At 44.4% G+C, this 26,203-nt stretch overlaps 1 protein-coding gene across 2 annotated transcripts in view; it reads right to left on the reverse strand.

Annotated features, from left to right (window-relative positions):
- Window positions 1-12,496: 12,496 nt before the first annotated feature.
- The window catches only part of LOC148538625 (interleukin-13 receptor subunit alpha-1-like), a 140,662-nt gene continuing 126,955 nt past the window's right edge, over window positions 12,497-26,203 (reverse strand). For both annotated transcript variants that reach the window (XM_088453074.1, XM_088453073.1), the window contains 2 exons: window positions 19,405-19,468; window positions 12,497-16,410 (listed from right to left, as the gene is read on the reverse strand). In XM_088453074.1, the coding sequence (XP_088309200.1) occupies window positions 16,303-16,410; window positions 19,405-19,468 (172 nt within the window). In that variant the 3' untranslated portion in view covers window positions 12,497-16,302. The remainder of the gene's footprint in view (window positions 16,411-19,404; window positions 19,469-26,203) is intronic.

A 26,203-nucleotide genomic window follows, 5' to 3' on the forward strand; every position in this document is an offset into this window, starting at 1 on the left:
TTTTGAAGTGGGTCTCTTGCAAAAAAAACCTGTCACAAAGTTGAGAGTAAATTGTATTAAATAAAAGAGACCTTTTGTGGGGAGTATTAAGGCCCTTTACATTAAGCAATAACACAGTTAGCGTCATGATTCAAAACAATTAACCTGTTATTATTATTAGAAGCCAATAATTTTGCCTAAGACAGGGATAGGAATAATAAAAAAGAAAAAAAAGGAGGAGGGAGAGAGAAGAATAGAAAAGTTAACAATTCTATCCCCCCAAAAAATAGAGGATGAAGTTCACAATTGGTACCCCCTTTAGAAAAATAAAGGTAGGAAGTACTACAAAATAGAAGAACTTCCAGTGGGCATTATGTTTGGGAGGGCAAAATTTTTTCTAAGGATAACTAATGATTGGTGAGAGGTACCTCTCGTTAGTCCCACGTGGTGGTGGGGGGATGGTATGAGAACGAGTGGACGAGATACTGTCCACCCGGTACTATCAAACAATTCAGTTAAACCATATACAATACCAGTTCAAGGAAAATAATAAAAAATAAACATATGCAACACAATTTTAGCACACATTATAACAGTCCAGGTATCCTAGAAGAGGGAACAAATAACATGTTAATATAACCTTTGAGGAAAGCATAGAAAAGACAGGAGCGGAACTGCATCTCAGCCCATAACTCAAGGAGGGGAATCATCTTGCCCATCAGGAAAAGTATGGGTGTTGGTATCAGACAGTTGGAGTTTATGCAAAAGTTCTCTACCTTCCTTAGCGTCATGCATGGAGAGTTGTCTGCTATTTACCTCCACAATCAATCGAAAGGGAAAGCCCCACCTGTATTTGTACTCATTGTCCTGTAACACCTTGGTAACGTTGTGCAGATCTCTACGTTTAAGGATAGTTGATTAGGCTAAATCTTGAAAAATTTGTAAGTGAGAACCCACAAAAAAGATCTGTGGAGTAGATCTACTGGCAGCAACAATTTGGTCCTTAATTTTAAACGACAAAAACTTTAGGATAACGTCTCTCGGAGGAGCATCTTCTTTTGGTTTTGGTATGAGAGCTCTGTGGGCCCATTCTATAAGCAGTGATTGCTCAGGGAGAGAGGGTACCAGCAGCAGAAAAAAACATTTCAGATACGATTCAAGAGACTGGGGAAAAACAGTTTGAGGAATATTGCAGATTGTCAAGTTATTCCGCCTTTCCCGGTTTTCAAGGTCCTCATTTTTGTCTCTGAGAGACTCCACGGTGCAGAAAGTCTATGTCATGTGATGCGTCAGTCAAACCCCTAGAGAGTGATTCCGCCTTGGCTTCCACTGCTGAAGAGCGTTTAGATAAAGAAGCAAGTTCGTTGCGGAGGTCTGCAGAGAGTTGTTGGAAGTTTGAAGTGAGTTTTTTATTAAGTTTCACCAACATAACTTGAATGTCATTTTTAGTAGCGTATACAGCATCTATAGGTTTAGCAGTAGCGAGTGGATCCCCAGGAGATATCGGGGGAGACACTGAGGTTTGGCAGGAATCAGAGCGAGATAAATGTGGAAATATACCTTGTTGTGTGTTTTTCTTCCCTCTTTTAGCATTTCGATGCATTTTGTGTAGCAAGTATAAATATAAACCGATCAGGTACTGTAATTCAATCGGAGGCCCGGGTGGACAGTATTATTACGACCTCAGAACATGGTTCGCTTCCTGGGTGCAGCCATCGAATTGTAGAAATACAGCAAGGCAGAAATCCAATATTAGGGAGTTATACAAATCCCGAGGAAACTTTCAACTTGTAATAATGCAAAGTATCCACAAGATGGCGCAGAGTCACTGGACTAGAGAATTGCTATTTACAGTATAGAAATGATGTAATGCTCTCCAAGCAATGATGATATGATATAAAACTATAAGCACAGTCCAGGAATCAGAAAAAATTCAAAAGGCACAAATCTTATGGCTGGTCTCCTTTACCTTTTTGTATTTGTGTTACCCACAGTATAGGTGTAATGCCCACTGAGTGCAGCCCAAGCTGGGAGAAGGCTGTATGCTGCCAAGGCTGCAATGAGGGTGAAAACACCGGCAATTCCACAAAGGCAGGCAAAACCCTGGGGAATCAGACCTGCGATTAATTAGGACTATCTGTCCTACCTTCTGGGTCCAATGCAGTGGTCCAGTATGCAGGGGACACACCACACAGCAGCCTGAGGTGCAAGGAGGGGAAAGCACCTTTGTATCCTCTGTTGCAGGCAGCGATGGCCCTCAGATATACTCCAAGGCGGGCCACCCAAGTGGAGGAATGCGGTAGCGGCAGCCGGTGGTTACTAGAGTACCGGGCGTCAGTTAGCAGAAGGGCGTGCTGCATCCAATTCGGCATGCCAGAGGCTCCACTCGGAGATGCCAGCCTCAGGCAGTTGTCAGCGGGGGTCTCACAGCCCCAGGAGAGGACCCCCAAACGGAGCGGAGCGAGAGCCGGGGCTAGAGGTAAGGCCGCATTGTTGCCAGTGGCAACGGCTCCCCGGGGATGGAGTCTAAATTAAAACCGCAGCTTCATGTTTGGTATAGGCCACTGCGGTGATCAGGCAGCGGAGGTCCCGCGATCAATGCAGCATGGTCTCCGGGAGCCGGTAATTCGGAGGGGACCCCTCGGGGAGGGTCAGCAATAGGAAGGGGCTAGAATAAATGCCTTTTTTGTGCCCTTCAGACGGAGCCCACGGGAAGCACGTCCACTTCAGTGCTCAGAAAGGTCACGCCCCCCCATTCATAATTTTTTTAATGTGTTAATTTACGGCGTATACCGCATTTTTTTGAAAAACTAAAAACATTTTACCTCCGCCGGTATGCACTATTGTCCATGCCTTAATCGGGTCTTTGCGGTAACAGGGTCTTAATGCAAAGTCTGCTGGGTAGGCATTTGTTGCCAGTGCGCTTGCGCCAAAGTCCAGTTTCTGTCATGTGCACAGCATTTACCCGAATGTCTAAGCACCGCTCTGTCATTGGCGCCATTTCTCACAGGACGGCTGTCACAGATAAGAGTGGAGCGTGTTTGAGGTAAGTTAATTAAGCTAATTGGCTATTAAAGTCAGTCGCAATGTTTTTTCTGACCGAAAAGATGTAAAAAGAGGCAGAAGGGTGAGGATAAATGGTGTGCAAGAGAGTTCAGGGGCAAGGGGACAAGCAACAGGGGGAAATTAGGCAGATTTAATATAGAACATATAGAACAGATCCCTAATGGCAAATTTACATTAAAAAAAACCATGTGTGTAATACCCTGGTGTGAAAAGGGTGCAAATGATGTGGTGTAGGTACAGGTCAGAGTTACCTTGGTAGGGTATTCTTCCTTTGACAGCAGCTTTTCCCTAAACACTATCCCGGCAGAGAGGCAAGCATTTCCCAGGCAGACACAGAGAAGGGTAGACAGAGCTTTGCATAAAAGAATAAAACAGTTTATTCCATAACTAGGAATAGGAATTGGTTATGGTGAAAAGGAGAGAGAATGGATTCAGCTTATTTAACTCACACAATCTAATGAAATCACAGACAGTTTATACATATTAAGGTCATCACACATATGGAAAATATATAACAACATTTTAGCTTAATACTACATTACTGAAATAAACCAATATAATCAATCTATGCATAGACATTAGTAAAGTCCACGTGGGCACGTTGGGGCCCAATTATCTTGTTATGCTGTAGGATTCAGGATGTAAAACTCCTTGTAGCATTGAGGAAAATATTGCAGCACATGTATTAAAGATGGTCAGGGGCAGATTGGGAAATGAAAGTGGCCCTGGAAAAAAACGTGAAAGCGGCCCTCGGTGTGCGCGTCTTCGGCGCGCTCCGAAAAAGTGGGTGTGGCCTTGTGGAAAGGGGTGTGGCCTAATGCGAAACACCATGCCTGAAAGTCACTCCCCCTGTTTCAGTCGTAGTCATACTGGCGGCATGCCTACCGCTCCAGGAGCTGATAGCCATGCCCACAGTCCCTCTCTCCAGTGAATAAGCACAGCGAGCATGTGAATGAGCATTTTCTTACCTATATGATTTCTCTGCAACAGGGAATCTCTGAAGAAATTGATCCTCCCTGGACAGGCAGTGTCTTGAGTTGGTATTTGCTATTCATGCATGAGATCCCATGGTCTGGAAGCCCCCTGTATGTGTCCCAATAAAACCAATGTCATTATCATGCAACAGAGGTTCAACCAGATAATAAATGTGGGCTTACCATATCAAACAATTTTATATTAATAAAATATATTTGCTCCTTTGGTACCATTTGCATCAGTAATATGGTTTCCTTAGAATTGTTATCTTACTGAAGATTACTGTGCCCCAGTGTTTTCTTCTAATAGTATCAGCAGTCCTACCATCCTATACTGTATGTGTGTCTCCAGCACCATCGCCTCAGTGTGTCTCCAGCCTATCTCCTCTCATGTGTTTCTTCAGCGCTATCTCCCTGCGCCTCTCCAGTGCCACCCCCAATTCTCTCTGGCACCATCCACCCACCATGCCATCCTCCTGCGTCTCCTGGGCGCCATCCTCCTGCATCTCCTCAGTGGCGTCCTCCTGCCCTAGCACAGAATAGCCCTTCTTTCTCACACACAGATCATCTCCCCTTAGCACAGAATACCCCCCTCCCCACAGACAGATCAACCCCCCGTCCCCACAGACAGATCATCATTTCCCCCGCCCTTAGTATAGCAGACCCCCCCTCCCCCAGACAGATCATCTCCCCTACCCCTAGTGTAGCAGACCCCCATCCCCAGACAGATCATCATCTCCCCAGCCCTTAGTATAGCAGACCCCCCCTCCCCCAGACAGATCATCATCTCCCCCACCCCTGGTATAGCAGACCCCCTCCTCACAGACAGATCATCTCCCCCGCCCTTAGTATAGCAGACCCCCCTTCCCCAGATAGATCATCATCGCCCCCACCCCTAGTATAGCAGACCCCCCTTCCCAGACAGATCATCTCCCTCACCCCTAGTATAGCAGACCCCCCTTCCCACAGACAGATCATCTCCCCTGCCCTTAGTATAGCAGACTCCCCCTCCCCCAGACAGATCATCATCTCCCCCACCCATAGTATAGCAGAGCATCCCCTCCCCACAGACAGATCATCTCCCCCGCCCCTAATATAGCAGACCCCCCTCCCCCAGACAGATCATCTCCCCCGCCCTTAATATATCAGACCCCTGACGGAGGCAATTCCAAAGAAGATCGGCGGTAAGGTAGGGACAATTAGTACGGGCACAGGCAGACCACCATCTGGACCGGGCTCTGACCTTCCTCCCAATTAGTCACATAAGACTATAAACATCAATGTTATGTTTTATGTTTATTATGCTTAATTTATTTACATTGCCCTCTTTCCTATTTTTATATCAGACCACCCCCTCCCCCACAGACAGATCATCATCTCTCCAGCCCCACCCCTAGTATATCAGACCCCCCATCCCCCACAGACAGATCACCACCCCCTAGACTGCAGCCAGACCCGATTGTCTCCTCTCCACTCTTCCCCCTCCCCAGGCTGTGAAATGAAACTTAAACATGACACTTCACAGCCTGGGGAGGGGAGAGTGGAGAGGATGTGATCAGGCTGAAAGATTGCTGTGACCGGCCGGCGGCCCCCCATTCCCGCCACAACTTACCCTCACCGCGGCCACGCTGTCACGCGCGGTCCTGCGCCACTTCACCTCACTCCGACGGCTGGGTGGAGCCTTGACAGGATGCTGGCCGCTGGCCTCTCTTCTCGCGAGAGAGGCTAAGGTGCGGCCAGGCAGTACTGATAGGCAGCCAGGCTGCTTGTGTAAAACACACAGGAACCGGCTGGGTGACGCGAATCGGGGGGCGGGGCCTCAAATAACAAGCGGCCGCGCAACCAATCGGCCCACCGGGATTTTCCCCGCAAAAAGTAATGCCCAATCCTCCCCTGAAGATGGTTCTATCAAACAAACTGGAACTGCTTCCTGTGGAATCTGCTGTGTACGTATAGCCTCTATAGGATAAAGTCCTGTGCAGTGGAGCAGATTTCTAAATATATATATTTAAAGTAGGGGTGTGCACCGGCCACTTTTCGTGTTTTGTGTTTTGGTTTTGGATCTGGATCTTTCTTCGTGTTTTGGATCTGGATTGGTTTTGCCAAAACCACCCTTCCGTGTTTTGGGTTCTGGGTTTTGTGTTTTGGATCTGTATTTTTTTGAAAAAAAGCATAAAAACAGCTAAAATCACAGAATTTGTGGGTTTTTCTGCTCCTATGCTATTATTAACCTCAATAACCTTAATTTCCACTCATTTCCAGTCTATTCTGAACACCTCACAATAGTGTTTTTATGTCCAAAAGGTTGCACCGAGGTAGCTGGATGACTATGCTAAGAGATACGAGTGGGCGGCACAAACACGTGGTCCATCTAGGAGTGACACTGCAGTGGCAGACAGGATGGCAGTTTGAAAAACTAGGCCCCAAACTATACATAATGCAAAGAAAAAAAAAGAGGTGCAAGATGGAATTGTCTTTGAGCCCTCCCACCCACCCTTATGTTGTATAAACAGGACATGCACACTTTAACAAACCAAACATTTCAGCGCCAGGGTCTGCCAAACGACTGTGGCTGAAATGATTGGTTCGTTTGGGCCCCCACAAAACAAGCTGGCAATTAATCTGTCCCTGCACAAACTGGCTCTACGGAGGCAAGATGTCGTCCTCATCCTCCTCATCCACCGATTCCTCACCCTCTTCAGTGTTGTGTACATCCTCATCCTCACAGAGTATTAATTCGTCCCCGCTTGAATCCACAACCACAGGTCCCTCTGTACGTTCTGGAGGCTGGTCTCCCTGGAAGAGTTGATAATTCATTTTATGAACATCATCTTCTCCACATTTTGTGGAAGCAACCTCCTACGCCTTTCGCTGACAAGGTTCCCGGCTGCACTAAACACTCTTTTGGAGTACACACTGGAGGGGGGGCAACTCAGGTAAAATAGAGCCAGTTTGTACAGGGACCTCCAAATTGCTTCTTTTTCCTGCCAGTACAGGTACGGACTGTCTGACATGCCTACTTGGATGCTGTCACCGATGTAATCCTTTAACAGACAGACGCACGCTTGTCGCTGCTGCTTTGAGGATGCAAGTGCGGCTACAGCCCACACAATTCACAAAGACAGAAAAAAGAAGAAGAATATTTTTATTGTTTGTGTAGCACACTTTGAGGGTGTCACCACCCTTTAACAGACAGACGCAGGCTTGTCGCTGCTGCTTTGAGGATGCAAGTGCAGCTACAGCCCACACAATTCACAAAGACAGAAAAAAAAGAACAATATTTTTATTGTTTGTGTAGCACACTTTGAGGGTGTCACCACCCTTTAACAGACAGATGCAGGCTTGTCGCTGCTGCTTTGAGGATGCAAGTGCAGCTACAGCCCACACAATTCACAAAGACAGAAAAAAAAAGAACAATATTTTTATTGTTTGTGTAGCACACTTTGAGGGTGTCACCACCCTTTAACAGACAGACGCAGGCTTGTCGCTGCTGCTTTGAGGATGCAAGTGCGGCAACAGCCCACACAATTCACAAAGACAGAAAAAAAAAGAACAATATTTTTATTGTTTGTGTAGCACACTTTGAGGGTGTCACCACCCTTTAACAGACAGACGCACGCTTGTCGCTGCTGCTTTGAGGATGCAAGTGCGGCTACATTGCACACAAGTCACAAACACATTAAAAAAATAGTTTTTATTTTTTGGAGCACTTTGAGAGTTACACCACCCTTTAACAGACAGACGCACGCTTGTCACTGCTGCTTTGAGGATGCAAGTGCGGCTACAGCCCACACAATTCACAAAGACAGAAAAAAAAAGAACAATATTTTTATTGTTTGTGTAGCACACTTTGAGGGTGTCACCACCCTTTAACAGACAGACACACGCTTGTCGCTGCTGCTTTGAGGACAGTATCATATGCAGTGACAGTAGACTTGTCAGAAATTGTTGGCACGTCCTTCAGTCCGGACCAGATGTCCAAACCAGCCCTTGACTTATGACACAGGCGCACGCTTGGCGCTGCTACTATGTTGATGCACGTGCGGCTACATCGCACACAAGTCACAAACACATTAAAAAAATTTTTTTTTATTTTTTGGAGCACTTTGAGGGTTACACCACCCTTTAACAGACAGACGCACGCTTGTCGCTGCTGCTTTGAGGATGCAAGTGCGGCTACAGCCCACACAATTCACAAAGACAGAAAAAAGAAGAATATTTTTATTGTTTGTGTAGCACACTTTGAGGGTGTCACCACCCTTTAACAGACAGACGCACGCTTGTCGCTGCTGCTTTGAGGATGCAAGTGCGGCAACAGCCCACACAATTCACAAAGACAGAAAAAAAAAGAACAATATTTTTATTGTTTGTGTAGCACACTTTGAGGGTGTCACCACCCTTTAACAGACAGACGCACGCTTGTCGCTGCTGCTTTGAGGATGCAAGTGCGGCTACAGCCCACACAATTCACAAAGACAGAAAAAAAAGAACACTATTTTTATTGTTTGTGTAGCACACTTTGAGGGTGTCACCACCCTTTAACAGACAGACGCACGCTTGTCGCTGCTGCTTTAAGGATGCAGGTGCGGCTACAGCCCACACATTTCACAAAGACAGAAAAAAAGAGAACAATATTTTTATTGTTTGTGTAGCACACTTTGAGGGTGTCACCACCCTTTAACAGACAGACACAGGCTTGTCGCTGCTGCTTTAAGGATGCAGGTGCGGCTACAGCCCACACATTTCACAAAGACAGAAAAAAAAAGAACAATATTTTTATTGTTTGTGTAGCACACTTTGAGGGTGTCACCACCCTTTAACAGACAGACGCACGCTTGTCGCTGCTGCTTTGAGGATGCAGGTGGAATCTAGACGGGATTTGGAACCGGGGACACACTACCTCCATCAATTGTCTAAATCCCACTGCACCAATGGTGGTTACCGGACGCACATCTAACACCAACATAGCAGTCAAGGCCTCAGTTATACGTTTTGCTTCAGGATGACTGCTGTCGTACTTCATCCTCATCGCTAGGGACTGTTGGAGGGTCAATTGTTTAGTAAAAGTAGTGATGTTCCTACTTCCTCTCTGGGATGATGAAGAACTCCCAGCAGCAGCAACAGCACTATGAGGAAGTGGTTCTTGATCTTTCCCTATTTTATTTTTATTGGAGAAAGTTTGGTCCTCCATTTATGTTATATTGATATATACGTGCGGCTAAGGCGCACACAAACACAGAAAATATTTTTTTATTTTTGCTGGAGAGTAGTGCACTTTGTGGGTTACACCACCCTTTAAGAAATGAGCCAGCCGGCTCTTTACTTATGGGACACAGGCGCACGCTTGGCGCTGCTCCTTTGTTGATGCACGTGCGGCTACTGCGCACACAATTCACAAACACAGAAAAAATATTTTGTTTTGGTTTGGACTGGAGTGTACTTTGGGGGTTACAGCACCTTTTAACGGTCAAGCCAGCCAGCCCTTTACTTATGACACAGGCGCACGCTTGGCACTACTGTGTTGATGCACGTGCAGCTACTGCGCACACAATTCACAAACACAGAAAATATATATTTTTTTGGTTTGGACTGGAGTGTACTTTGGGGGTTACAGCACCCTTTAACGGTCAAGCCAGCCGGCCCTTTACTTATGACACAGGCGCACGCTTGGCACTACTGTGTTGATGCACGTGCGGCTACTGCGCACACAATTCACAAACACAGAAAATATTTAGTTTTTTGGTTTGGACTGGAGTGTACTTTGGGGGTTACAGCACCCTTTAACGGTCAAGCCAGCCGGCCCTTTACTTATGACACAGGCGCACGCTTGGCACTACTTTGTTGATGCACGTGCGGCTACTGAGCACACAATTCACAAACACAGAAAAAATATTATTTTTTTAGCACTTGGGGGGAGCACCCCTGATGGACAGAGCACCCCCTGGACAACACTACAGCACCCCTTTAGGACTGGGACACTGCACAGGACTTTGGAGTGGACACAGCCCCTATGGAGAACTGACTGCACAACACAGTCCAGCCAGCCCCTATGGACTTTGAAGTAGTGGACACAGCCCCTATTAACAACAGCAGCACAGCACAACACAGCCAGCCCCTATGGACTTTGAAGTAGTGGACACAGCCCCTATGGACAACAGCAGCACAGCACAGCACAACACTACTCTGCACTACACTACACTACACTACACAGCCCAGCCAGCCCTAACTCCCACCCTCCCTCTTCACTGTCCACAGCCGAGTGAGAAAATGGCGCCGACGCGGGTACCTTATATAGGATCCAAAACGCGCGAGACCCGGAAGGCGGGATGATGACGTTTTGCCTCGATTTCAGATCCGAGTCAGGCGGGAAAAGTCGAGCCTGATTCGGATCGGCCTCGGATCGGGGGGGTTCGGATTTCAGAAATCCGAACCCGCTCACCCCTAATTTAAAGGATTTATCTCACCCAGTCCAATGAACGTTGCTGAGCCAGTGTCCCCTCAGATGAAGGTGAAATGTATAAAGAGGGGTATTCAATATGAAACGTTAACTTCACTGTCGAAGTTAACGTTTCATATCGGAGTTTTTTTCTGCGTTAAGTCTGGTGCGCGCTCCCGCTTATCCCCGTATTCAATATAAAATTAACGAAAACGGGAAACTCCGAAGTTGGATTTGCGTAAAGTTACGAATTTTTCCTTAAAATAATTGTAAGACCCCCTAAAGTTGTAAAAACATGGGGGATCACTATGGGTACCCCCGTTTTAGCCTTTAATTGAAAGTCGGGGATTTAAATAGCCGCAGCAGGTGTTTTTTACCCGACATTGAAGTGATGCAGAAGAGCACTTAGGTTATTTTTTTTGTTTTTTTAAGTGGTCCCATCAAATTTGGGGTACATGAAAATGGGTTCTAGCATATTTTGATGTCCCTATAGTCAGTTTTTAAAAATTCTGCATTCGTGCTCCTGCCGCTATAAATCTATTCTAGAAAACACCTGCCGCATACTTGCAGAATAGCCCTGAACCTATTTCCCTATTGTTTAACAATTTTTCCCCATTTTTTTTTTTGCACCCCAATTTTTAAGTTAATTTTTTGGGGTGTCCCTATTTTTTTTTTTTTTACTTTTTTTGACACAGTTCTTTTTTAAATGTCAATCTCAGGGGTGCAGGCTATTTTTTTTAAGCCTGCACCCCTAAACCCCAATTCTGCACTTTTTTTCGACACCTATTCAATGGTGAAAACTTATCACCGTTTTTTATCAAAGACTTGTCAAAACTGAATAAGTCTTTGAAATTGAATAGGGTGTAAAAGTAAAACCTGCGATAATGACGTCATAATTGCGATAGTAACGCAAAAACGATGTTATCGCTCCCATATTGAATACCCCTGAAAGTCTTGTCTCTGACACATGCTGTGCGCTCTCTTAACTGAGGGTGTCAGCAGGATCACGATATGACACCTTACAGTTCTTAATTTGACTCTATTTTACTTATGTTGCTCTCCCACTGCTGTGTCTCTCCCTTCTGCTTACTCTCTGTCATCTGCTCATCTCTGCTCCATGGCATCATCAGCTCTCCCCTCACAATGGCTCCAACTGTCACTCCTCAAACTGCTGTTTTGTTTTTTTATTTAAATAAACTTTATTCAAAATGGCATTAGCCTCTATGCCCTTTTGTAGAATAATCTTATTTTAATAGGATATCACATGTGCATCAAGTTAAATACCTTTATTTTTAATATGTGACAATCAGCTGTAACTTCTATTAAGGCTGTGTATAATACTATAAAGAGGACAGAAGTAAACTCCGCCACAGCAAGAGGGCGTACTTTAACTGCCTTTCACTGCCGAGGACTTATCGACGTCACCAATGACGCATATCCGGAAATGGGAGGCGCCATTGGATAACATGGGAGATCGCAGTGCTGAGAAGAATTCACAGGGATTGGCTACTCACGGTAAACTTTGCGCTGGCGATTAGACAAACCACATTGCTGCATATGCGATATGTGATTTTATATAAATCAGTAGCCGTTAACTGTTATTTTTCACTTAAAACATTATTGGTGCTTCTCGCCCCAGGACACTGACTCCAGGGAGTATATTTACTAAAGTGAGAGTTTTTAGAATTGGAGATGTTGCCCAGAGCAACCAATCAGATTCTACTTAACATTTTACTAGTATCTTCTAGAAGATAATCGCTAGAATCTGATTGGTTGCTATGGGAAACATCTCCATTTCTAAAAACTCTCACTTTAGTAAATATATCCCCAGGGGTCATAAAATGGAGAGAGCTAATTGTTCTTTGCACATGACCTCATACTGTAAGGTATAGACATTCTTTTTGTTATCTGAGAGTTGTCCACTAGATTACATTTACCATTCTTGCCAATCACAGTCTTTCCTGTCATGCACACAAAATAGCAATTGACACACATCTTGCAGATACCATGTTCATAAAGAATATCAAATGATCATAGAACATACAATTTGGAAATATATTTAATACAGAACATAAAAGGACAGAACATCATATATCATACAGAATAGACTTTGCAATGTTATGCGTTTTGAGAACAATATTATTTTGGGAGGGTCTACCGTGAGTAATCCTGACAGCACCACATGAGGTTTGCAGCCCCTTAAAAAGTACATAGACATAAACAGTATTAATAAAACAAGAACAAAGGCCCTCATTCAGAGCCGTACGCTCTGAGCAGAGCGCACGCTCTGAATGAGGGCCGGGCTCCATTTTCATGGAGCGTCCTCCTGGACGCTCGTATAGCTGTGGGTCACCACCCACAGGCTATACGAGCGTGCATTGTGATGGTCGCGATGGTCGAGACCATCGCGACCATCGACTTTGCGAGCCGGAGCCTGCGGTTGAGGTTTTCAACCGCAAGCTCCGGAGTGATTTTGGCTCTATCAGAGCCAAAATCACTCCCACTGACATCACTAGTGATGTCAGTGGGCCGGCTTCTGACGGGAGGCGTTCCCGTGGGAACGCCCCCGTCAGGGAGGCACGCCCCCGGCACGCCCACCAAAGGGGGCGTGCTGTCAATCAACATTGACAGCACGCCCCCTTTGATCGGACACAACGAGCGAAGGACTTTCCTTCGCTTGTCGCGTCTGGCGCATGCGCACGACGGAGCTCCCTCCGTCGTGCGCATGCTCAGTCCATAACATCGACCCACTTGCGAGCGGACAGCCGCTCGCGAGTGGGTCTGAATCAGGCCCAAAGTCACTTACAGAACAGAACATTGCCTGACATAGTTTATAAACATTGGAGTATCAGCAGTCATAATACCCAAGGGAAAGGTGCCGTTGTATGCAGTAGGGAGGAGATGATTGTACAATGGTGCGTACACGGCACCATTAAAATGGACGATATGAACGATATCGATCATATCGTTATCGTTCATATCGTGCATTTTTAAGTGCCTACGACCTGCAATGCATGGGCACGTATGGACGATAACGATATCGTCCATCGCCCGTGCATGCAGGCCAACCTGGTCGATATCGACCAGGTTACTATAGGGACACGTGATCGTTGATCGCGGGTCTCTAGTCATTGGTGGTGTGCTGGATGATTGATATCGATCATCCAGCTCACCAGGAAGGTGCAGGATGATCAGACAGTGATATCGTTATCGCTGTCCGATCACTCTGTGTGTATGCTTCATTAGTGAGGGCAGGCATAGCACACAAGGGAAGAGGGCCCTGCATTGTGAGAGCTTACCACCTAAAGGGGATCGTTTCTTTCAATGTGATCGTTTCAGACTGTTTGCTGTTTATTTAAAATGAAAGGGAAGGTTTAGTTATGAAAATCTAAAATGTTTGCATTTAGTAAAGGAGACAATATTAACAACAATTTGCATTATAATTATATATACGATCTGTTGAGTCATGAGAAGAAAAATATAAAACATGCCGCAGTAACACAGCCGTAGCTGTTGAAGTTTTTTTTCCCTCTCTGCCTAGCGTTGACAGCTGGCACTACCAGAGTTGCAGAGAGAAGGGATACACAGTACCCGGGCACCGAATTGTCTTGTGCGGTGTAGCGGCAGATGAGCTTGTGCAGTAGTCATCCGACAGGGCATGATGTCACCAGACTTATCCACACCACCCCAGAACTGGGGCTCGACCAATCTCTTAGGCAGGGGCGGTTTTAGACAGAAGCCGGCCTGTGTGCAGCCTACGTGCTGGCACCCTCCTCTTTGGAAGCGCTGTAGACTCTGGTTTTGCGCCATAGTCTACTGCGCATGTGCAGGTCTCCGAGAACATGGCGCCTGTGCTATGTTCCTGAAGACATCTCTAGGGCCCTTGCGCAAATCACCGGGAAAATGGTTGCCAGCAGTGGACTCCAGAGACGTAAGTATAAAAAGTATATGAGTGCAGGGTGCACATTGTGGGCCCATGTGCACCGCACACCCTGCACCCATTATACTGCAGATACGCCAATGCTCTAAGGGCCCTGGACATTATACGAAGTATAGTACACAAGCATAGAAAAGGAATTGGGTGGAGCATCAATTTCAAAAGTTTATATTCTAATAAAAATCTCGAGTATAATCCAGAGTTCTATCCAGGATATTCCATAGACAACTTCATTTCTCGCTGCACGCTCAGAAAAACATTCTGGACAGTGATCCAGATAAAATGAACATGTCACAGATGCTTGAGTCACAAAATACTGGGTTCCCTGTGGCAGAAACCCATGGTTCTCTTTACATTATGCTGAGGCCTCAGAAACAGCAAAACAAAAAATAAACGTACTGTACAGAGATTTATTTTTCTGTAAGCATTCTATCATCTTTCTTTCCCTGAGATTCACAGAGGATGCACTTATAGCTTCTATCAGCTTATAACCACTACACAATTAAGGTCCCCTTACAATTGCCGGCAAATTCTTTGAATCCCCGTTCTGCCCATCGATGTTCACCGATCGGTTGGGGAATCAGTGAAATTCTACATGTTAAAATTCTCCAAACTGCTGATAACGATCATATTTTGATTGGCAATCAGTGAAATCCAACATGTTGGATTTCACAGATGCCCCGACCTCGGTATCTGGCGATCTGGGAACTGCGGCAATGTGTCGCAAGTGTATGGAGGCCTTTAGATGAAACTATTGATGTGACCTATTGGTGAAACCTGGGTGATCAAAATAGGTGTCAGTGGAATGTGAAAGTGGATGTTAGGCCACACAGAATGTCCTTAACCAGGCTTGCAGGTCTATTGGTAACAGCAGGTAAACACACAGGTAACAGCAATATAGCAGTAATGCAGGGGTAAACAGCGGTGGTCGCTACGGTGTCTATCTCAGTGGGACAGGGTCTCACCCGGAGGAACTAAGTGCTGTGCAGAGGTTATGCAATAAATCAAACAATGAAAACATATCAACATATAAAATATATTCCAGTCCGCATTTCCTCTGGAACACATTTAAGAGTTGTGACGTCAGTCCCTTTGTCAACATATCAGCGACATTATCTTCACTTAACACAAAGGTCACACTGACAGACTTCTTCTCCACAAATTAATCAGAAATGGTCATCTATCAAACCACTAATTGAAGTGCAAATGATATTTCAGTGCTTAAGTAAAAAAAAAAAAAATCAAAAAAAAAAATCACATTTATTAATAAAAATCATAAACATATCTGCTGACTTCTGAATTTTCTTTCCCGGGAGAAGAGCGGGGAGGAGAAGCAGGTAGGCGGCGTTGGAGGCGGGACTAGATGGGTTGTGTCATTAAGGCCCGCCTCATTGGAATTTGACGTGAATGCCGCATATTTAATTAGGGGGCGGGTTACCCGAAAAATCTTGAGCCTCCCGCAGGTCCCAGGTGAGTGGACAAGTATGCATATAACGAAATACTAGACTGTCCATGGTTCTTGGTGCTGTGGGACTTCAATTGCCCCTCTGTTGTCACACTCAATGTTGATGGTCTAACTGGTAATATATAAATACTACCAGTGAATTGACTGATATCATTAGACTGATTTAGATGCAGACACAAAACGTGGGCCATCCATGTTACCTAGTCCTAGTCCAGTACTGTTTGGAGCCCTATGTTGAGCAGGTCAGACACATTTTCCCTGTCAGTCACTGCATGGTCACATTTACTATGCAGATGTTGTACACAGAAACGGGCTAAGAAATAGAACCTCTTCTTCAGCTTTATTAGGTAATTCCCCCCTGATGAGCGCCATTTGTCCTTACATCTCCAAATAAAGGAGCAATGTGAAGGAAAATAATTATCTGCTCTGATAGACGAACAAAGTCTCAGTCGTTTTGGGATAAAGGTGATGTGTTTCCCAGCAGAGACACAGGGCAAACCTCCACCTTCTCCAGTTTGTTGTGTAAATTTGGTCTCTCGCTCTTTAACCATTCCTGTGAGGAGACAAACACAATATATGAAAAAATTAACTAATAAGGTCAAAATTCCACTACATTATAACTTCATTCTGTGGAAATTGATACTTTAGATGAAAGGCATGTAAAAGGGGTTGGGTATGCGATGCCGGTGGCGGGATTCTGACAAGTGTCGGGATTCCGGTGCCGGTATTCTAAGCACCAGCATTCCATGTGCCGGGATTGTGACTACAAACCCATGTAAAAGGCACAAAGGGCAAAATTTACTAAGCGGTGGTTTGGTGGTGGGTTCTATTCTATTCTAAACCCCGGGGTTTGGTAGCGGGTTCTATTCTGTTCTAAACCCTGGGGGTTTGGTGGCGGTTTTGCAGCGGTTTCTAAATCACAGCCCTGGTCTATTCTATTCTAAAATGTGTTTTGACTGTGGTTGGCGGTGGTTTTGTTATCTGCAGATATACTAAGGCCAAAACCGCTGCAAAACTGCCATCAAAACACATTTTAGAATAGAATAGAACAGGGCTGTGATTTAGAAACCACTGCAAACCCGCCACCAAACCCCCGGGGTTTAGAACAGAATAGAACCCGCCACCAAACCGCCGGGGTTTAGAACAGTATAGAACCCGCCACCAAACCGCCGGGGTTTAGAATAGAATAGAAACCGACGGCAAAACTGCCGCTTAGTAAATTTTGCCCTATATCCCATGTAAAAGGCACAAAGGGCAAATTTACTAAGCAGCGGTTTGACGGCGGGTTCTATTCTATTCTAAACCCCAGCGATTTGGTGGCGGGTTCTATTCTGTTCTAAACCCTGGGGTTTGATGGTGGTTTTGCAGTGGTTTCTAAATGACAGCCCTGTTCTATTCTATTCTAAAATGTGTGTTGACTGCGGTTTGGTGGCGGTTTTGCTATCTGCAGATTTACTAAGGCCAAAAACGCTGCAAAACCGCTGTTTCTACATTTTAAATATATAGTTGTATGCATATATAGATATTCATACACACATGCATATAGATATACATACATGTACACACATACTGTACATTTGCACATACATTTGGCACACATACCATACACACAGAAACATACATGCTGAACTGTAGATCTTTCTGATGAGGACTGGACCTGGCAGGCTGGCATCATGTCGCTAGGCCCCTCCACTAGTGGCAAAATGCCGCTATTCACGGGTCAATCAAGAGGGGCTGGGGGCCAAATGGCTTGATTCTAATGGAATCTCATCAATTTGGCTAAGTTTCATCCCTATTGACCCGCAAATCGCAGCATTTTTCAGCAAGGGGTGGGGCTTAATAAAATGGTGCCTGCTCCTGAGTCTGTTAGAGGTGGAGTTTTTTTGGGTACTCAAAAACCCCTCTGCGAGTGCTAGTGAACAGCCCTGGTAGCAGCTGTAGGGTAATGCTGGCCATACACTAGTACGACCAGCATAAGATGCGATTCAGCCAGGGGTATTTCTAGAGAGGAGGGGGCCCGTGTGCATTCTCCAACATGGGCCCCCTCCTCTCTGTCTGGCGGACGGCAGCGAACTGAGCTGTGCGCGGCCAGTGCCAGAGTTATAGACGGCGGCCATTTTCCCTGTACTGCACATGCGCAAACGATGGGAAAATGGCTGCGGCGGCCATTTTCCAGTCACCTATACAGCACCGGACCCCCATGCCGACATGGGACTCTGGAGAGGTAAGTAATACTATGGGTGCATGGTGTGCAGTGCGGGGCCCCCCTGGACCCAGGGGCCTGTGTTCCCCGCTTTTTGACATACGATGTACATACGATCTCACGTACGATCATTCGCCCCTATACGGCGGGTCGTGATATGATCAATCGTGTGCCTCACTAAAAATATGCGATCATAATAGATTAAAAATAGAGGAAAATGTCACTCAAATGACGCTGCTCGTACGGTAGGATGCATGATGCATCGAATGCGCAAATACACAGCACGATCTGCATACGATTACGACGGATAATATGGGCTGCATGTCTGACCATAAGATACGATATAAGAGCAGCGGGAGCATGCATCAGATCGTATTTAGACCTAAATACGGCACGATTTGCACACAATGTAATCGGCACAAAATCGCGCTAGTGTATAGCCAGCATTAGTGCTTAGTGGAGAGCGTGTGCAGACGTATCCATGTGATTTCAGACCTCTCTCGCTTCACGGCCGCCGACAGCTGCGCCGGGCCCAGGTGACGGAGCGTGGCCAAATCGCGGGAGGCGTCACACCCCCTTAGAAATAAATAAAAATAATTTGCGCTGCGCGCTGGGGTGGGGGGCGCTTTGTGCCCCTCAGCCCATCGCACAGCCAATGGGGGGATTGTGCAACTGTATAATATGCTCCAAATGTGTAACTGAAATATAATTTTTTGGAATTGCAATGCATCAAAAACTACATTGGGAAGAGGTCATGCAAAGGATAAAAATGTGCTGAAAGCAACTAACAGACTAATTATTTTCTCTACTGCCTTTTAAGAGTTAATTAATTTAAGAATTAAAACCAACTTGGAGCGATTGATATAAGCTCTCTCCAGTAGTAAGAGTGATTCTAAAAACTAATGTGTTCCAGCGCCAGTGGGCTGACTGGGCTCTAGGGTAGTGCGACCAGTGCCATGGCACAGGGAACCGCAGGGTAGGGGGTGCTGTTTGGGCCTGTCAATTTTCCTATTTATTATCATTCTCACTTGTAGCTTCCTCTTCTTTTATCCCCAGCATCTCCTGGCCTTCCCTATCTCTTCCCTGGCCCTTCCCCATGAGGCCATGGCCCTTTTTCAGGTGCACTATCTTATGTCCCTATTTAAAAAATGGGGTGGTGGGGACGCCAATGCTCTCTCTGGCACAGGGCACCAAACAGTCTAGTTATGGCTCTGCTGGTAAGTAACATAACTGATAAAACCCTCAGTATCTTTAATGATGGAAATAAAACATGTTAAATACATACTGTATTTTTTTTATGTTTAAATGATTGCCCAGGTGTGTTATTATGAGATTCATAATTACCTGCAAATCTTTGGGGAAAACCCTTCTAGGGTCAGGAATTGAAGGACAAATAAGAATCTTTAACCTACGGGAAACAGGAGGAGTTAATCACAACAAGAATGAATACATTTTACACATTTCTGGATTTGAAGCAATTAGGTTAGTAACAACCGCAGAAAAAAATCCTAATTTTAGAGCAGTTTTAGAAATTGGTTGTATTACACAGATTACTTGTATTTGGGGATTTAACATAAAAAAGTTACATTGCTACCAGGTGTATCTCTGTGCCCAGCAGCTGATAACAATTGCCGCCCCACTAAAAGAGTGAACCAGGCACCAGCGCTCATAGGCCCTCATTCAGAGCCACTCGCTATTTGCGGTCGTTCGTTCTAAAACAAGGGGTGGCTATTCAAATGAACCGTTCGCTGTTTGCGGTCTGTTCACGCCTCTAGGTCTGAACGAGCGAACAAAACTTGCGTTCGTTTTTTGGAAAAATACGCCCCCTGGCCGCTCGCATCCTACGTCATGTCCGCTATTTATTAGATTAATCGAGTACATCAACCAGGGTATGAACTGCTCGCTATTCTTGTGGTTGGTTTTTGCTACCACAATTTTGCGAGCAGTTCTGGCTATAAAAGAACCCAGTGACGTGGTCAATGACGCTGCTGTTTTAAATATGCACACCCATAAAATGCCCGTTTTGACCTTTAAGCACGCCTGCGATCGGATCTCCACTCCCCGTTTTCAAGCACCTTCCCCTGTTACCACCCACATACGCTTCTTTCTGTCACTCAAATTATCAGGCATTCGCTATTTTGCGAGCACATGAATTTCGGCCGCACTGACTGGTTCGCGCATGCGTATTACGATCCGTACGCATGCGCAGTTGGGCAAACATCGCTCGGAGCGAACGAGCTGCCACTTACGAGTGGCTCTGAATCAGGCCCATAGCCTAGGTTTGTTACAATTAAAGTAGGGGAGGATGGAGTTGAGTCCCCCAGGAAAAGCGGTAACCTGGCTGTATTATGGAGCGTACACACGGTCAGATTTGTCAGACTTGTCAGATTTGTCAGATGAACGATTGAACGATTAAACGATTTGAACGATTTTACCAAAGTTTTGAACGATTTGAACGATTTTTGACTACATTAAAATGAATGGAATCGTCCAAGTCTGACTGCAAACCCATCAGATGTCAGATATCGTTATCTGACAAACGGGAACGCGCATCGTTGATCGTCCATCGTTCAGGCATGTCAGATATGAACGATTTTCCTTCAGATATGAACGACTGAATGATTTTTAAATCGTTATCGTTCATATCTGAAGGAAAAATCTGATCGTGTGTATGCACCATTAGGCTATGACAGGCTAGACTGGTCACAAGATATCAAGGAAGCCCGCGACGTTGGGTCCCCCTATCTTACATTAAAGGACACAGGGCCTGATTCAGACCCGCTCACTAAGATGCATACTCTCACTGCTATCGATGGTTTGCATTGTGTATGCATCGCAGTGCGCATGTGTATACCTTAGCTGAAGTTCACAATGCACTCGCTCGCTGCACATAGACAGCCCCGCAGAGTGAGTGACAGGGGAAGCCGTTTGTAGGTGGTAATAGGGGCTGGCCATTAAAAACGGAGTGGAGGTGCAAACGCAGGCGTGCCTGAGCATCTGAACGGCGTTTTAGAGGTGTGCATAATTATAAGACAGTATCATAGTACACGTCACCTGGCTTGTTTTTACACTGAAGTGCTCTCAGTGCTTACAGTAGGGTATAGTCAACCTCAAGCGCTGTGATAGCATCCGATGTACCGATGGTTGCATACACTTCCTGGACATGACGTGCACAAGTGGGGGACTTAAAACAGGCTGGTGGGTGTCTGCATACACTATGTGATCGCTCTCTGAGAAATACTGGGTGTGCTAATGCATTGCTGTGCGGTAGCACTGCCTACGCAATTTGCATACACATCGTGCGAGCGATCGCATCTAGCAAGCGGCTCTGAATCAGGCCCGCAGCTTTTTCAACGAGGCCTACACCATCTATAAAAAACAACTTGTCTCAACACCCTTGGGTGGTGACTGTTGGAGTATTTATTGTAAAATCTGAAGAAGCAATACTTTAATATGTGGCACTCCTGGCCCCAGCAGTACCTAGAAACTATTTTGGCCCTGGTAGAACTAGATGTGTCAGCATACCCATGAATGCCAGGTTCTACATTTTAAAATAATTACCCTAACACCCACCACCAAGGGCTTTGGAATGAAAGGTCAGCGTTTTCCTAATAGTCTACATTTTTTTTTTTTCAGATCTGAATCCCCTTGAGAATTCAGTCCCATGCAAAATATCCTGAGGCCTGGCGCGCTGAGAGGGTGGGTGTGCGGGTACTGATCACTCGGGCCTGGGCCTGTCTGGGTGGCTTGCATCAGCCGGGGAAGCAGAGCAACATACCCTATCGGCGCTGCAAAGCTTTAGAATAGATGGAGAATATGCAGGGTTCGCAAAATACTCGCTATAGCATGTTTTTATGCGCTGCAGGCACTGTGGGACTCAGTTTTTAAAAATGAGTGGGTCCCGCAGGACGCGCTGCCGCTGCCAGTTAATAAGTCCTCAAAGTCTTCCCAATCACAGCCGGCAGTTTTCTCATCCATTCGCCGCCCGAGCCCTGCCGACCACCTCCCTCTGCCTCCTACCCCTCATCTGGCGGCTGCTAAGAGGTTATCGCGGACTGCCGCCGGGGACTGCTGCCTCTCTCCTCTCAGGTAAGCTAACTCTGGTGGGGGACTGCTTGTATGATCCAGGTTGCATTGTAATCGGGAAGTACTCTCTATTGTAGGGGCACAAATCTCTGTTTGTAGTAGAATAAAACTTAACATTTATTGGAAATATCAATAAAATATATCTCAGGACAGACAAAAAGGGCAGACAACATATAAACAAATATGCAGGATACCTATTATAAAAGGGATAAACTAGATAAATCGGAAAGTAATATTACCATCTGATGGTAACCTGCAAGCAAATCATAAACATATAAGTATGTACAAGGGATCTCATACATCAGGAAACGAGACCATCCAATGAAGTAAGTGTGAATCTCATACAAGAGTATTCAAACGTTAGAGATCATAGGGAATCAAAAATTAATCATAGTTTACAACTGATAATACTCTTGGTTCGTAGTGGATCTCTATAGCGTCCAGTTGGTCTCTAATAATAACATCACATCATAAATGTATACATACTCATAATTATATATGATAATAGCCTAGGTGAAAAAATCTAAGCCTGGATGAAAAAAATCTCATATGGATAGTTATGTGAAAATCAGAATGATATATATCAAATTAAGATGCTGAAACAAAATGCTGCTACAGCTATACACTGAGGTAGAATGTATCTACCAACCAGACTATGTACCAATATGCTCAGAAACATTTGTTGCCCAAAGCAATTGCAACATAATATATCCTAACACATCATAAAGTATCAGAGTAAATGATCTGTGCACACAATAGTTTGTCAGAAAACCACATCACATAAAATATCCGAGTATTATGAATATGAAAAACTCTGTGGTGGTTTGAGACAGAAAAGGAACATATGGTAAATCAGGTATTTAATTAAAGTAGATAAAATAATGAAAACAAAGTAACCGCTCACTTAACAGTAAGGGGTAGGTGGCTGCTGTGTCCCATGTACAGAATGTTGTGAATGGAACATGAGCGGACCTACCACATGTACCATGAGGGTAAGAAATATAGTTTAGTAGGTATCCAAAAAACTCCCTTGTCTAATCCAGAAATAGCCTGGTATGTGAAATGCAGGCTACTAAATGGGACAGTGAGGGAGTGTGAAAACCTGAGCAGAGATCTAGTAACCAATGGTAATGGCAGAGTAATGTGGTACTCCTGGTGTCAGAATCATGAGAGGGATCTCCCAGTTATAAGCTCACCAGTACCAATAAAACTCCTGCATATACCAAAGAAATAAGAGAAAAAGGAGGAAAAACAGCACCGGGTCTGCAAATGACACAACTCACCCCTCTGATGTTAAATCACAGTGCAGGTGGAACATTGTATGAGGCGGTGCAGCCCGGGTGTCCCTCAAAATCATAGATACCTGATACAGTGAATAGCATTATGGCAGCAGTAATGTCCAGACAGCGGGAGTCTCCACGTGCACTCCGGAGACTACCCGGTAGCAAGACGTGCGTTTCACCTGACTTGGCTTCGTCAGTTAGGCTCCGTGATATCGCGGAGGCTGGCCATCTATATAGGTAGTGATGGCCAATCAGATGCACATCAGTGCGTGCAATAAACCAATCCTAATCTCTAGTAGGCGGGTTCAATATTACCTAGGTGATCGATCTCTAGTATAGTAATGAGGAACTGTAATGTCAACAAATATAGTAAGAAGCATAGTGGTAGAGGAATTATATACTCCAAGGAAACCACTAATAGTATATTTTAACACAAATAGGAAAATATATGGATCAACTTTACTCTAATAAAAAAGCAAACTTTTTACATAATAACAACTTGAATCAAGATGAAAGAAAAGCCATGAAACAACTGAGAGAATGGAACGAGGGTGTCATTAAACCATCCGACAAAGGGGGTAATATTGTCATTTGGCCTGTTGATATGTATATACAAGAAGGCTACAGGCAACATAATGACAAAACATGCTACAAACAACTCCTTTTTAATCCTACTGACAATTACTTATATTTCTACAATAGGATGATTATAGAAGCGTATGACAAAGGAACCATCACAAAGGATGAGAATATCCTCCTACAGGTGGAGCATCCAAAAACACCCACCTTTTATTTGTTGCCTAAAATACATAAGAATAAAGTCAAGCCACCAGGGAGGCCCATAGTCTCAGGAATTTCCAGCTTACTTGAGCAAGGTAGTATATTTTTGGACAAACATCTAAGACATCATGTTACCAGTCTCCCATCATATCTTCAAGATACATCAGATTTACTGAGAAAACTCAACGATGTCCAATTGGAGGATAACAACTACCTTGTTACACTGGATGTAGAATCACTATTTACCAGTATAGACCATCTACAGGGCATAGAAGCTGTGAAATATTTCCTTAAAATAGAAGGTTTCAACCCATTTCATAAATTTTTATTGGTACTTCTAGAGTTTATTCTTAATAGAAATTACTTCATGTTCAATGATAAATTTTTCCTGCAGACACGTGGTACTGCAAAGGGCGCAGCTTGTGCACCCACGTACGCCAATTTATTTTTAGGATGGTGGGAGGAGGAGCATGTCTTCAATGAAAAAAATTAGCTTTACACATGCCATATGCCAACTTGGCAACGATATATCAATGATATCTTCATGATCTGGCAGGGGACAGAAGTGGATTTACATCTATTCATTGATACTTTAAATCATAACAATCTCAATTTAAAACTGACAAGAAATATCAGCAAAAAATTGGTAAATTTCTTAGATCTTAATATCATCATCGACGATGAGGGTTGCATTGTGACTGAACTCTATTGGAAAGACACTTCCACAAATAGTGTCCTCCACCATAACAGCTCACATTTTCCCCCAACTGTGAGGAATATCCCTAAGGGAGAATTTTTAAGATTACGGAGGAATTGCTCTAAGAGAAATACGTACAGAGAAAAAAGTGTGGAGTTATCCCAAAAACTTATCAGCAGAGGCTATAGTAAGCATTCCATTAAACATACCCAATATCAGGTATCCAAGATGGAGAGAGAAAATCTTATCTTCTCCAGTAAAAAGAATGACCCCAATACTAACAATATACGATTTGTGGGGAACTTCTGCCATGAATGGCGGCAGTTACAGGAAATTGTGAATAGACACTGGCATGTTCTACTATTAGATTCAGATTTGAAGGATGAACTGGAACAACAAGCATCCTTCAGTTGGCGGAGATCAGCAAACCTGAAGGATAACCTGACTATGAGTCATTTCAATTCTAATCCCAGGAAGACTAGTAACATTCAGGGCACCTTCCCTTGTGGGAAGTGTAAGGCCTGTCAATATATGACCAGGATGCACACAATAAAGGACAGATATCACAATACCCTGGAAATTAGACAATTTTTTAATTATAATGCCATAGGGATAGCTTATTGTTTGGAATGCCCTTGTAACAAAAGATATGTGGGGATGACCACACGACAATTCAAACATAGATTACTTGAACATGTGGGCAACATCAGAAACGCCTCAGGTGATTCTCAAAAAATGAAGAAACTTCAAACATCAGAGGCCAGGCACTTTTTGGAAAAACATGGGGGTTCCCCTATGAATCTCAAAGCCTTCAGCCTAGAACATGTGAGATTGGGGATCAGAGGATGAGACCTGACCAGGGTTCTCCTACAGAAAGAGAGTCAGTGGACTTTTAGACTTCAAACTGTGAACCCTTTTGGTCTTAATGAATACATCAACTATACAGCTTTCCTTGGGTAACCAACCTTTATTTCTGCATCTAAGACACCTTTTGGTACTTACATTAGGATGTAAATGTTTTCATGCTTTATTCTCTTATATTTTCATTAGGAACACATTTTGTTTCTTTACTATACCTATATTTATATTTGCTGTCAATTCATTTAATATTATTGTGTTTATTCCTATTCTTTATTCTTTTTTTCTTATTATTTTTTCTATTTCAGTTTATATCTTAATTTTATTTTACCTAATCAATATTATTTTATCACATTATTTTATTTCTGTAATTTTTCATATCTATATTTCTAAATTTTTCATGACACCTATACTGTAAATGTACTTTGTATGTCATTAT

The sequence above is a fragment of the Taudactylus pleione genome, unplaced genomic scaffold, assembly GCF_031769625.1.
Source record: "Taudactylus pleione unplaced genomic scaffold, aTauple2 ptg000039l, whole genome shotgun sequence".
Taxonomy (NCBI): Eukaryota; Metazoa; Chordata; class Amphibia; order Anura; family Myobatrachidae; genus Taudactylus; species Taudactylus pleione.